This window comes from Schistocerca cancellata, chromosome 6, assembly GCF_023864275.1.
Source record: "Schistocerca cancellata isolate TAMUIC-IGC-003103 chromosome 6, iqSchCanc2.1, whole genome shotgun sequence".
Taxonomy (NCBI): Eukaryota; Metazoa; Arthropoda; class Insecta; order Orthoptera; family Acrididae; genus Schistocerca; species Schistocerca cancellata.
In genome coordinates this window covers 643,464,487-643,478,847 of record NC_064631.1, presented here as the reverse complement: position 1 = coordinate 643,478,847, position 14,361 = coordinate 643,464,487, and the positions used below count along the sequence as shown (strand labels likewise).

General features: G+C 39.6%; 1 protein-coding gene across 1 annotated transcript in view; it reads right to left on the bottom strand.

Annotated features, from left to right (window-relative positions):
• LOC126190908 (synaptic vesicle glycoprotein 2A-like) overlaps positions 1–14,361 on the bottom strand; it is a 188,471-nt gene that overhangs the window by 111,821 nt on the left and 62,289 nt on the right. Inside the window, exon 4 of the mRNA XM_049931538.1 lies at positions 4,496–4,658. Within this exon, the coding sequence (XP_049787495.1) occupies positions 4,496–4,658 (163 nt within the window). The remainder of the gene's footprint in view (positions 1–4,495; positions 4,659–14,361) is intronic.

Below are 14,361 nucleotides of genomic sequence, written 5' to 3'. Positions count from 1 at the left end.
GAACCATCAGTTTAATAAGTCATGACTGCAAAGCATTGACATGAATTATTTACAGGAAGATGAAAAAACTGGCAAAAGCTGGCTTCAGGGAAGATCAGTTTGGATTCTGGAGAAATGTTGGTTTACACAACACAATACTGACACTATGACTTATCTTGTAGGATAGGTTACCATAAAGAAACCCAACATTTATAGCTTTTTTAGACTTAGAGAAAGCTTTTGACAATGTTGACTGGAATATACTCTTTGAAATTCTGAAGGTAGCAAGGGTAAAACACAGGGAGCAGGAAGGTTATATACAACCCGTACACAAATCAGACAGCAGATATGAAAGCTGAAGGGCATGAATGGGAAACTGTGGCTGAGAAGGGAGTGAGACAAAGTTATAGGCTATTGCTGATGTTATTCAATCTGTACACTGAGCAACCAGTAAAGGATAAAGGAAGCCAAAAAAATCTGGAGCAGGAATTAACATTCAGGAGAAGAAATAAAACCTTTGAGGTATACCAAAGGCACTGTAGCTCTGTCACAGAAAGCAAGGAACTTGGAAATGCACTTGAACAGAATGGACAGTATCTTGAAAGTAGAATATAAGATGAACAAAATAAGGCTAGTTGAATTAAATCAGATGATGCTGAGGGCGTCAGATTAGGAAATAAGGCACTAAGAGTAGCAGTTGAATTTTGCTATTTAGACATTAAAATAACTAATGATGACCAAAGTAGGGAGGATATAAAATGTAGACTGGCAGTAGCAAGATAAATGTTTCTGAGAAGAGAAATTTGTTAACACCGAATATAATTTAAGTGTTAGTACATCTTTTCTGAAGGCATTTGTCTGAAGTGTAGCATTGGATGGAAGTGAAACATGGATGATAGACAGTTCAGGCAAGAAGGGAACATAACTATAGAAATGCTACAGTAGATTGCATAACTAATGAGGAAGTATTGAACAGAATTGGAAAGAAAAGAAATCTGTAGCATAACTTGACTAAAAGAAGGGATTGATCAATAGAAGGTATTACACAACATCAAGAAATTGTCAATTTCATGTTGGTGGCAAGTATGGGAAATTGCAGACTGAGACCAAGATACAAATACTGTGAACAGATCAAAATGATGTGAACTGCAGAAGTTATTTGGAGATAAGAGGCTTGCACAGGATAGAGTAGCATGGAGAGTTGCAACAAAGCAGTCTCAGCATCATCTGATTTTAATTTGATGACATTCCACTAGCCACATTTTGTTCATCTGATATTCTCCTTCCAAGACAACAGATGTCAAAAGTAATTTGCTGAAGTTGGACTGGGATGAAATTTATGGGGACAAAATTTCATTGTCATATTGAACATATTCCATGATAAACTTGTGTTTTGATTTTCCCAGTAAACTAATTAGAAAATATATTCAAAAGCAATGTAAAAAAAAATTAGAACTTTAGAGCGATGGAAAAGGGAAATACACACACATAAAAAAAGTTTTGCATCACCCCAGTTCCCAGAATTCCCAAAAACAGATGTTGGCTCTGGATATGGTATCATAGAACATCCCTTTGACTGTTCAGAGATGCCACTGAATCCGCACAAAGATGTAAACAACCATGCATGAGCAGTGCCTATTAGACAGAGATGGTCCAACAGCCAATCAGTTCCAGTCATTCCACCAGGAAGGAGGTACATGGCTCATGTTGTCTATAATTCAACCATGCATAGACTGTCAATACCACAGTTTGATTGCAACCACATTGTTACTTTGTTCCAGGAAGGGCTTTCAACAAGGGAAGTGTCCAGGCATCTTGGAGTGAAGCAAAGCAATGTTGTTCAGACATGGAGGAGATACAGAGAGATGGGAACTGTCAATGACATGTCCCGCTCAGGCTGCCCAAGGGCTACTACTGTAGTGGATGTCCGCTGCCTACGGATTATGGCTCGCAGGAACCCTGACAGCAACACCACCATGTTGAATAATGCTTTTTGTGCAGCCACACAATGTCATGTTACCACTCAAACTGTGCGTAATAGGCTGCATGATGCACAACTTCACTATCGATGTCCATGGCGAGGTCCATCTACGCAACCACAACACCATGCAGAACAGTACAGATGGGCCCTACAACATGTTGAATGGACCGCTCAGGATTGGCATCATGTTCTCTTCACCGATGAGTGTCGCATATGCCTTCAACCAGAAAATCATCATAGACGTGTTTGGAGGCAAACTGGTTAAGCTGAACACCTTAGACACACTATCCAGCGAGTGCAGCAAGGTGGAGGTTCCCTGCTTTTTTTGGGTGGCATTATGTGGGGCTGACAAATGCTGCTGGTGGTCATGGAAGGCGCCGTAACGGCTGTACGATGTGTGAATACCATCCTCCGACCGATAGTGCAACCATATCGGCAGCATATTCGCAAGGCATTTGTCTTCATGCATGACAATTTGCACCCCCATCATGAATATCTTGTAAATGACTTCCTTCAGAATAACAACATTGCTCGACTAGAGTGGCCAGCATGTTCTCCAGACATGAACACTATCGAACATGCCTGGGATAGATTGAGAAGGACTGTTTATGGACAACATGACCCACCAACCACTCTGAGGGATCTACACCAAATCACAGTTGAGGAGTGGGGCAACCTGGGCCACCAGTGCCTTGATGAACTTGTGGATAGTGTGCCACAAGGTATACAGGCATGCATCAATGCAAGAGGATGTGCTACTGGGTATTGGAGGTACCGGTGTGTACAGCAAATCTGAACCACCACCTCTGAAGGTCTCACTGTATGGTGGTACAATATGCAATTTGTGATTTTCATGAGCAATAGAAAGGGTGGAAATGATGTTTATGTTGACCTCTATTCCAATTTTCTGTACAGGTTCAGGAACTCTCAGAACCGAGGTGATGCAAATCTCTTTTTTATGTGTGTATGTGTTAATAAGAACAAGTAATGGTCCTGCTTTAGTTGCATATTAAAGGGATGGCCGGAAGCCCTTCCTGTCACCACCCTGTCACCCCTTGAGGGGAATACGTCTACAATAACTGTCAGCGTACAGTGTTCTGCATGGGAAAGAGAGTGAATGTTTTCAAAATGTTTGTGAATTGTGTTACTGAGGCAGGACATGAGTACCAGCCTAGTATTTACCTAGTCAAATAGGGGAAACTGCCTAAAAACCACGTCAAGGTTGACTAGCAGACTAGCCCTCATCATTAATATGCAGGGTGGATTTGATCTGCGGCCAGCACACCGGCTCAAATCCTGAGCATCATTTTGACATGTACAGCTATCTGGGTGTGTTAGAAGAATTATTCCAACTTGTTAAGAAAAGCTATTCACAAGTCTACAAGTATGCACATTTTGGCAGAAATCAACAATTCAAATAAAGGTTTAATACTATGTGGAGTACAGTACAACACGAGACAGGGCTACAGATTTTAGAGCAAGAAAACATGTCTACTAATTTGAATGGGAAACTTAGAAGTGATAATTCACAATTAACAGGTATTTTCTTAAATCTTTTCTTTTAAAGGAAAATGAGACAATGGCATCAAGTAGTTCATCAGAAAAATTAAGACAATGTTGAGAAAACAACTTCCATAAAATTTAGTGTTCTGGTGCTTTCACCTACTTCTCTACACTGAGCTATGTACTCTAAAACAGCGAAAATAGCAGTGTCACTGGTAAATCACAAATTTGTTTTGAGAATAGTTGCTCATTTGATAATACTACTTTGACATTCACTTTAGGATAATGATACTGCTTTACTATTTAAAGAGTAAAAAACGCACTGAACAGATGCACAACCAGACAAATAATGGCTCAGTTCTTACTGTGAAGACCGATAGTGAACAATTCTTAATTTATTCTTACAATTTAGTTTATTTTTTATTTTTTTATTGAAGTCCTTCAGCAGGGAACTTAAGCTATGTGGGTCATGACTGAGACTTTCATTACTCTGCAAAATAATGCTTAAATGGTATATACTATATCCAGGAATTTCTGTACATTTTCTGAGATCCCAGAAACTGATATCACTGAGTATTCTGCATGCGTTTTTTTTCTTTTGGCTATACTGCAGCACAGTTGTTGGAGATATAAAATACTAACAGCAGCATCATTGGAAATTGTTGAGATGACTATGCATTAAACTTCAGCAATTTGAAAAATTCATGGTCATGTGTTAATTTTAACTTATTTCACAATATACTTGTGCAATATAACCATGTACCTACAGCAGCTTGTACACAGTAATTTCTGCTAGGATAAAATTATGCTAAATAAGGACATATTTATGTGCACTTCATAATGTACTTACTGACAGCCAATGAATGTTGCTGCAAACTACACACATGTATAAAGATTCATTGCTATGACATTTCTGGAAAAAAATCAAAGCACACAAATGAAAAAAAACTTCAATTTAAGTGTCAACCACCTTTCAGAATCCCCAGCCAATAATTTCATATGAAATTACTCTTTACTCTAAAAAGAACTTACATTGCACCACTCAAAAATTTCATGGCCACTAAAAATGCAAAGCTCTGGGTGAAGCTCCCAATAAAATTTACAGTTCCATCCAACAGGTAAGCTATGACTAGAAGCTTTCTTCTGCCATACATGTCTGACAAGAAGCCCCACAGAAATGATGTTGCAACCATCCCTGTAAAAAGAAATGAATGTCAACATTTACAAGAAATTATGTATGTGGCAACAAAGGTTAATTACTGAATTAATTCATTTATCAAGTACAGTAAATCCCCATGAAGGAGAACATGTTGTCCATGCTAAGAACATTGTGAAAAAATGTGGTGCATTGTCACAAGGCAGCACAAGTTCTGGGTTTCCCATAGACACAGTTCTGCTGCAGTATGGATAACAGGTGCACCATCGCGTGGGAGGGGCATGGCATGGCAAATTGAAACATCTCCAAAGTTGAAGTACAGACAACAGTATGATTCCTGTGAGCAAAACATCTAAATTACACACAGATTAACTGTGAAATTTTCTTATCGTGTATGAACCAACTGCAACATAGTGTCTAGATATAGTGAAACATTGCAAAAAATCTGACCATGGCCATGCAGATGAGGATGATGTTGATCTGGAAGAAAGGCCACTGACATCAACCACAGACAATAATGTCCATGCAATCAAGGTACATGATACAAAGCAGTCACAGCTGACGAGGATGTTCATCTAGCAGTACTCAAATGGCTCTATGACCAAGGAGCATATTTCTATTGTTGATGAACTGACCCATTGGTAATACACTCTGATCATTGCCTGCGGAAACTTTGTGAAAAACAGTAATGTATCTGTGTCACTTTGAAGTGTAGTGCAGTGTTCAACAAAAGTTATTTGGCCAGTCATAATAATGTGTAGCTTATTTTTTGAAGTACTCTCACATTCACAAAATTAAGCAGTTATTAGAAACTGCATTAATTATCAACTATTATTAAAACTAATCTAAACCATCTGTCATAGAAGATGAATTTCAGATTCTGTATGGTTCCTGATGTAACAAGGTTCTGTATCAAGGGATCTATTTAAACAACTTAGGAGATAACTGGCCGGTGTTGCCGAGCAGTTCTTGGCGCTTCAGTCTGGAACCGCACTACCACTACGGTCGCAAGTTTGAATCCTGCCTTGGGCATGGATGTGTGTGATGTCCTTAGGTTACTTAGGTTTAAGTAGTTTTAAGTTCTAGGGAACTGATGACCTCAGATGTTAAGTACCATAGTGCTCAGAGCCATTTGAACCATTTGAACTTAGGAGATAATTTGAGTAGCAATCTTAGACTGTTTGCAGCTGATGCTGTCTTTTACTGTCTTATAAAGTTGTCAGATGAGCAAAACAAACTGCAAAATGATTTAGACAAGATATTCATATGGTGTGAAAAGTGGCAGTTTACTCTAAGTAATGAAAAATGTGAAGTCATCCACATGAGTACATGACTTATTTCTGTGCCAAATTCTCTTTCACAACAGTGTGGTGTACAACACTTTTCTTTCTGTTATTGTTTTTGTGAATTGTCTGTATACTCTCAATCTCACATGTAATGTTGGCAATGAATTCCATAAATGCTCTAATGGTTTTGTGACCAGGATGTATGAGTTGCAGTGATAAAGTTTTAATTATTACCCAAAGCTTAAAGTTACGTAATGAAATTTTAGTTTGGTGAAAACCTGGTTCACAATGAGATGGGCTACAGTACTGTAACAGTTACAAGAGCCAAAACAAATTGGCACACTCCACTGATGGATTGGTCACAAGCTGCACCATTGTATTTTCCTCCCTCTAGCAGCCCACTATGCTACTTTAGCATGGGAATTTCAATATGTACCAAGACTGTTGGCATGTTCCTGCAGACAAACCAAAAATTAAAGTACACTTGGACTGATAAAAAATCTACTCATCAAGTGGCACCAATAGAAATAATGTATAAAATTTAGGGAAATGTGCAAGCTTTCAAAACCAGGTGGCTTCTTCTTGTGACCTGGAGATCTGGGTGACTTTTCTGTAACCCTCCCAATTTTCTAAATCTTACCATTCCTTTAACCATCATCCTTCTTCCTTCCCCTTCAACTCTTCTGTTAGAAGGAGCCACTGGCCTTGAAAGCTAGTACATTTCCTTAGCTTTTATATATGTTTCTCCTGCTTCCACTTGGTGATTAGATTTTCTATCTGTGCAAGTATATTATACACTGATTGGAAAAAGAATCAGAACACCAAAAAATAATTAATGTAGAGTAGAGTAATGAAATTTCACGAATATGTTTATCTAGGTAACACATTCAAGTTATTAACATTGCAAGGTCACAGGTTAATGTAAGGGTGAGATAAGCCATTGCAAATGTGAAACGCTGGTACATTAATAACCGGTATAACCAATAGAATGTTGAATACAAGCAAGCAAACATGTATGCATTGTACTGTATAGGTGCTGGATATCAGTTTGTGTGATGCAGTTACACACCTGTTGCACTTGGTCTATCAATACAGGAACAGTTAATGCTTTTTGTGAATGATGCTGGAGTTGTCGTCCAGTGATGTCCGGTATGTGCTCGATTGGAAACGGATCTGGTGATCAACAGGCCAAGGCAACATGTTGACACTCTGTAGTGGTTTGGATTACAACAACAGTAAGGGACAGTTAGAATTCTCCTATCGGAAAACATCCCCTGGAGTGACATTCATGAATAGCAGTTCAATGGGTTATATCACCAGTCTGATGAACAAATTTTCAGTCAGGCTGTTTGGGATAACCACGAGAGTGCTCCTGGTGTATGACAAGACATTTTGGTTGCAGGCCTTCAACTAGCCTTCATCTAACCAACATATGATCATCACTGGCCCTTTGGCAGAACCAGCTTTCCCCACCTTGCCCTTCAATGAGCTCTCACTTGACACCAAAGCAGTCACAAATGGCAGTGGTTTGGGGTCAGTAGACTGCACACTACTGGGCATCTGGCTCAGAGCTGTCCTCAGGCTTGCCACAAGTGTCCCCAGGTGAAATTCCCTTATATTTCCCTGTTTTCTAGACAAGTTTTAGCATTTTTCCTGACAAATTTCGAGATCTCAAGGGTAAGTAAAGACATAAGTTGACAAAAAAATGTAAGGACTTCTGTGTTTCTACCCCTTATGAGAAAAATTCTTAAGTACTAATGTCAACATCTTTTGTAATGAACTGTTTTTAGATGGAGAAAGCAAGACAAATGGTATATGTGTTTTATTAAGACCACTGATGTTATTTTATTTCAATAAAACGAAAGACATTCGGTGACAAAAATATGCATTTCCTTGGAGTCACAAGACAGATTTAAAATAACATCACTGATTACCTTCACTGATTTCAGACATAACCTCAGAAAAAAGCAGGCCTCTTGAAATAAGTGTGTAAGGCAAGCTGAAATATAAGAGTACATAGCATACAAACTGCCAGTGACTGTCACAATTTTCTCCTTCTTATCACTCATACTTTCTAACATATAAATTATTTTCAAAGTGCTAAAATGTAGTAGACTAAATAACATGTCTATAAAACAATACACTGTACAATGTACTTGCAGTGAGAAAGTCGCACTTCCTGAAATCCATACCCATGGCCTCTGGCCTGCCAAGGAGCACTGGAGCCCTGGGTCCATGGACAAACCACAAAAATCCGCTGCATTATGCCACCTGTGGGCATATCGGTGAAACTAGGTCGGACGGGCAGGGCTTGCACATTAGTGGGAAACGATGGGCTTCAGATCGGCAGGCCTGATCCATTAGCGATACCCACAGAAATGGCCCATGGTTTTCGCCCATTGTGGAAGTTCACTCATGTAGCCAGCTATTCACAAGTAACTGACACTGTGTTGATGAAATGAGATGATGGTAATCAATCCATGCAACAGATAATTTGCAAATACTCTGTGAATCAATACTAATGAGGATAGGTAGCAACTCACCATAAAGATGATCGCTGAGCCACAGACAGACATGTAGAAAAGACAATCACACTCTCACAATTAAATTTTTTACCCATAGCCTTTGCCAGAAAATGAGAACATACACACATTCATACAACACTCAGACACACTCAAGCACACATGACATCTGTCTCCGGCCGCTGCATCATCAATCTCTGAGAATCAGATCAAAACAAACCAACCCTTATGCCTCCCATCAGGAGCTGCTAGGCTAGTGGCAAGAAGTGGTGGCAGCACTGACTGCAAACTGAGGGGAGTGGTAGGAAGAAGAGAAGCAGTAAGAATGAGGGAGTAGGAAAGAGGTGCACGTATTAAGCTGCACCCAGCCAGTGATGATGCATGAAATCTCAGTAAACAAACCATTTCATCTACTGAGAAAAAAACAAGGTTTTTCTAGTGTTTCTTTTTTTACAAATTTCCCTGATATGTTTGAAATTCCCTGATATTCCCTGATTTCCAGAACTTGTGGCAACTCTGTGTCTTTGAAGTAACCAATTTAGAACAATTCGTTGTGTCACTGTGGTGTCACATGCTGCTCAAATTGCTGTTGCACATGCAGTATGGGGCACCAAAGCCATATGCCTAACACGATGGTCTTCCCTCTCGGTAGTACCATGTGGCCATCTGGAGCCCAGTCTTGCGACCATTCTTTCTTGCGACCACCCTGCCAGCTATCATGTACAGTGGCTACATTCCTGCCAAGTCTTTCTGCAATGTCACAGAAGGAACATCTAGGTCCTCATAGCTCTATTACACAACCTCGTTCAGACTTAGCGAGGATTGATAATGCCATCTTTGTCACCTTAAAGGCATTGTCGACTAGCATCAACTTACCATATCAACACTCAAAGGTAATTAACTCTCATTACTATTATAGCACATATTTAAAGGAAAACTCGCTTGCATCCTCATAGTGGCACTACTAGCGCCACTCATATGTGGCTGGCATGAAATTTGAACAGACATCGTCTTTCAGATTTAGAAACACACCTACCAACTTTTGTTTATATTGCACAACTCCTTCTTGGTGTTGCGGTTTTTTTTCTATCAGTGTATTATCAATAACTGTTTTTTTTTGTTGGTATACAAAAATCATGTATCTTTATTTTTTGAGATGATACTTAAAATGTTGTGACTGTTTTTCATACGTATCTAACTCCAACATGTGATTTCAACAACTTTATTTCATACTGAATAACTTTTGCCTAAGTGAGGAGAAACCTCAAAATATTATCCTACATGACATCAGTGTAGAAAAATATGCCAAAGATGTCATCTTAGGATTAGGAAGATCAGCTGCACATAACAGATTATGTCTTGAAAAGAGGTTATAAGATGAACATCAACAAAAGGAAAACAAAGAGAACTGGAAATTTTCAGATTGAATCAGATGAATACGATGATGATGATGATGATGATGATGATATTAGAAAGCAGGTGACAAGTTTTACTATTTGGGTAGCATAAAAACTGACAGGATATAAACTGCGCACCGAAAATATCAATAAAAGTGTTTTTGAGAAAGAGAAATTTGTTAACACTGAATGTAAATTTAAGTGTTACAAATTCTTCACTGAAGATACTTGTATGAAGTATAGTCTTATACAGAAGTGAAACATGGGTGATACACAGTTTAGATAGGAAGAGAATAGAAGCTTTTGAAATGTGGTGCTACAGAATGGACAGATAGGAAATTTATGGCACAATGTGAATCAAAGAAAAGATTGGTTAATAGGACACATCCTGAGGCATCAAGGAATCATCTGTTTGGTACTACAAGATATGTGTGAGATGGAGATGGAGATGAAGGAGGGGGAGGGGGGCTTAAACATTGTAGATGGAAACCAAGGCCTAAGTACAGTAAGCAGGTAAAAATGGATTTAGAGTTGCAGTAGTTATGTAGGGAGAAAGAGGCTTGCACAAAATAAACTAATGTGTAGAGCTGCATCAAATTAATCTTATGAGTTAAGATACAACAGCAACATATTAACTTACTGATATTTAAGTCCATCATTTTAGCAGTTATTCATGTTGTGAAAGTAGCTGAACCTAAATGTTTTAGCAGGTCTAGTACACAATTTTTCCAGTTTCAGCTTTCACCAGTATGCATGTCCAAGAAAATATAACTACATACCTTGTTTATTATTTTTTGTTAGTAGATTACATTACTTGGAGGGGGGGGGGGTATTCCTTACATAAAAAACTAGATGATCTAGTGTTCATACGAAACTTCCTAGCAGATTAAAATGGTCTGAAGGATCAAGACTTGAACTCGAGACTTTTACCTTTCACAGGCAAGTGCTCTACCGACTGAGCTACCCAAACATGACACACAACCTGTACTCATAACATTACTTCTGCCAGTACCTCATCTTCACTTTCCAAGTTTCACAAAAGCTCTGCTCCAAGAATGTTTTACACATAAACATACAACAACTGTTATGTTTAGTGACAGCAAAATGAAATGTGGGAGTTGAGATCTGTGCTTCTTTGTTAATGTTTGTACTGCATTATTTCACTTCCCCATGATTTCCCATTATGACGTCATCAGCATAACTTAATTAAAAGAAAAGCAAGTCCCTAGAAAACTTTTCATAATTATCTTTCAGTTCTGTAATCTCTCCATCTCCCTCCCTCCCCCCCCCCCTTCCTCTTCCTTCCCAACCACACAAATACACATTCATTCATTAAATTTCACAGGTCCTGTTATGAAGATGAACCTTAATTGGTGTGGAATGACTCAAGATATAACAAAAGACAAGGGAATCATAGGAACTCAATCTGTATGTGTTATTAACAATAAACTGTCCCTATATTGCTTAATGCTATTCACACATATGATAGTTAATTTAATCAAGTAAATAATTTGAGAGTAAAGAAGACAACTCACTGAATAGCAGAAGCATTGAGTCATCAACAGGCACACACAGAAGAGAAAGAAAACATATAACTTTTGATTCTGAAAATAAATTCTTTCTCAAGCTAGAGGGGAAACACACACACCCACCCACACACACACACACACACACACACACACACACACACACACACACACAGTCAGATGCCTTTCCCCCTAGATGGTGCTAGCTGGATGCACAATGCACGAATTTCAGTTCAGCATGTGGACTGATGGGTAAGGACTGTACTAAGCGGGATACATAGACGAGGAGAGAGGCTAGAGGCAGGAAGAGAGGTTGGGGTTGAGTAGCTGGTGGCTGAGAAGGAGGCAGCCAGTTTGCTGACTAGGAATGCAGGCGCCGGAGCTAGTGGAGTGTGGTGCATGCTGAAGGTGCTGTGGAGATGTGAATTGGGAGGAGGTGACAGTACAGAGGAAGGGGAAGCTGTTGGGTGGAGGGTGTGGGGCAGTGGTTTAATGGATAGCAGAGAGGAAGGGGAAGGTGTTGGGTGGAGGGTGTGGGGACAGTGGTCAAATGGAGATTGAGCCCAGTAGGCTTACAGGAGCAAAGAATGTGTTGCACAGATAACTCCCATGTTCACAGCTCAGAAAAACTGAGGGTAGAGAGATGGATCCAGATGGCCCAAATTGTGAACCAGCCACAGATATTTGGCATTTTGTGCTTAGGTGCACGTTGTGCCACATGGTGACTAACTTTGTTCTTGGCCACAGTTTGCAGTGATTATTCATTCTGATGGACAGCTGGTTGGTTGTCATACCAATAAAAAAAAGCTGTGCGGTGATTGCAGCAGAGTTGCTATATGACTTGGCTGCTTTCACAGGTGGCCTTGTCTCTGAGGGTTAGGATAAACCTGTGGCAGGTCTGGAGTAGGAAGTGCTGGGTGAGTGGACTGGGCAGATCTTGCACCTGGACTGGGATTTTGTATAGACTGTACCTTCCACTCCCTCCTACAGTGGTATTACATTAGCCACCCAACATACATAACTTCCTGGACTACCACTATGCCACTCCCACACCCAACTCCACATCACAGGGGCCATAGCCCAGCAGAAAACCCAGGTGCAAGACATGCCCAGTACACTCATCCAGCACTTCCTCCCATAGTCCTGTCACAGGCTGAGCATACCCCATCAGAGGTCACACCACGTGTGAAAGCAGCCATGACATATACCATTCTGCTGCAATCACTGCACGGATTTTTATGTCAGTATGACAACAATCCAGCTGTCCAACAGAATGACTGGCCACCACTAAACTGTGGCTAAGAACAAAAGTTAACCATGCAGCAGTGCAACACACTCATTCAGTGGCTAATTCACAACCCAGGCTATATGGATCCTTCCTTCCACCACCACCTTTTCTGAACTACTTGTATGCTTGTAACACATCCTTTGCTCCTGTAACACTTCTGGCCTTAATCCCCATTAACCCACTGTCCCCATACCCTTCACCCACCAGTTTCCCCTTCCTTTGACATGTCATCCTTTTCCAGTCCCTGTGTTCACATCACCTCAGTTTGCGCACTGCACCTCCCTGGCTCTGGTACCTGTGCATCACATGCCTAGCCTGTGCAACTGCCTCCACTCCCTCCCACATTCCTATTCCACAGACCTGCTACCTCCCTCAGAGCCACCAGCTACCCATCCACAACCCCTTTTTCTGCCTCAACTCCCTCTGTTCCTCCATCCACCCCATCTGACACCCCCCCCCCCCCAGTCCCCATAGTCCACCTGCCTAAATGCTATCCCGACACTGTGTGTGTGTGTGTGTGTGTGTACTCTAGCTCAACAACACATGTATTCTGAAAGCTAGCTGTTTTCTCTCTCTTTTGTGTGTGCCTGTCGATGGTTCGACACTTCTCGCTATTCGATGAATGGTCTACTCGTTAATTATTTATGTTCTACTAGAACTTTAAAGCTATATTTAATCAAGCTAATTCAGAAGAAAGCTTCAACTCTGAAAAACAGTATTTTTAAAAGGAAATATTTACTGTAATAATAATAATAATAATAATAATAATAATAATAATAATAATAATAGCTTTATTCAACATTGAATGGTACACTGCACATGTACAAAGAAACAGTAATGATTAAAGTTATTTGTACAATACACAAGACACATTCTTCTGAATACGTCATTAATTTACAACAAAATTACAATAAGATGTTTACTGATTTCTATTCACATAATTTCACAAAGCATTTGTTGTTCTTCATATAAGTATGATACTCTTCTAATGTGTAGAAATGGTGTTTTACTAAAAATTTCTTAAGCTGATGTTTCAGTTCGTAAAGTGCTGTTCTGTGGCTGCCAATGTAAAAATCTTTCTTTATTTCTAGTATTGTACTGGTGGAAATCTGAATAAGTGTTTGGGTGCAGTCTTTTCACAAGCAATATGGCTTTTAGAATGTATGTGTTTATAACAGTTAACACCTCTGTTTTTGGAAACAAGTTGAGACAAGATTCCTTATATTTTGCTCCACAGATTATACTCACACCCCTTTTTTGAAGAATGAGTAGCTTATCTAGATTAGCTTTGGTTGTTTCCCCCCAAATTTCAATACCGTAGTTCAAGTGAGAGGAGAAAAGAGCATGGTATACAGTCTTTAGGACTTCGGTGTCTCTACAGAACTTGCTAATAGTACTGATTGCAAATGTATTTTTTGACAACTTAGTTGCTAGGGAGTCAATATGTGTGTCCCATTTCAGGTTGCTTTGGATTGTTACGCCAAGGAATTTTACACTAGACTCTTTCTTTACCAGTTCGTTGCCCATGTATAATTTCATTTCATTATTCAAACTACTTTTGTTAAACTCCATCAAACATGTTTTACTGGTGCTTACATTTAAGTGGCTTTCATTAAAAAACTGAACAATTTCTTTTCTCACATTATTACACTCGGCCTCTAGTTCATTACATGATTCCTTTTTACATACAATGGACGTGTCATCAGCATACAGAACAATTTTG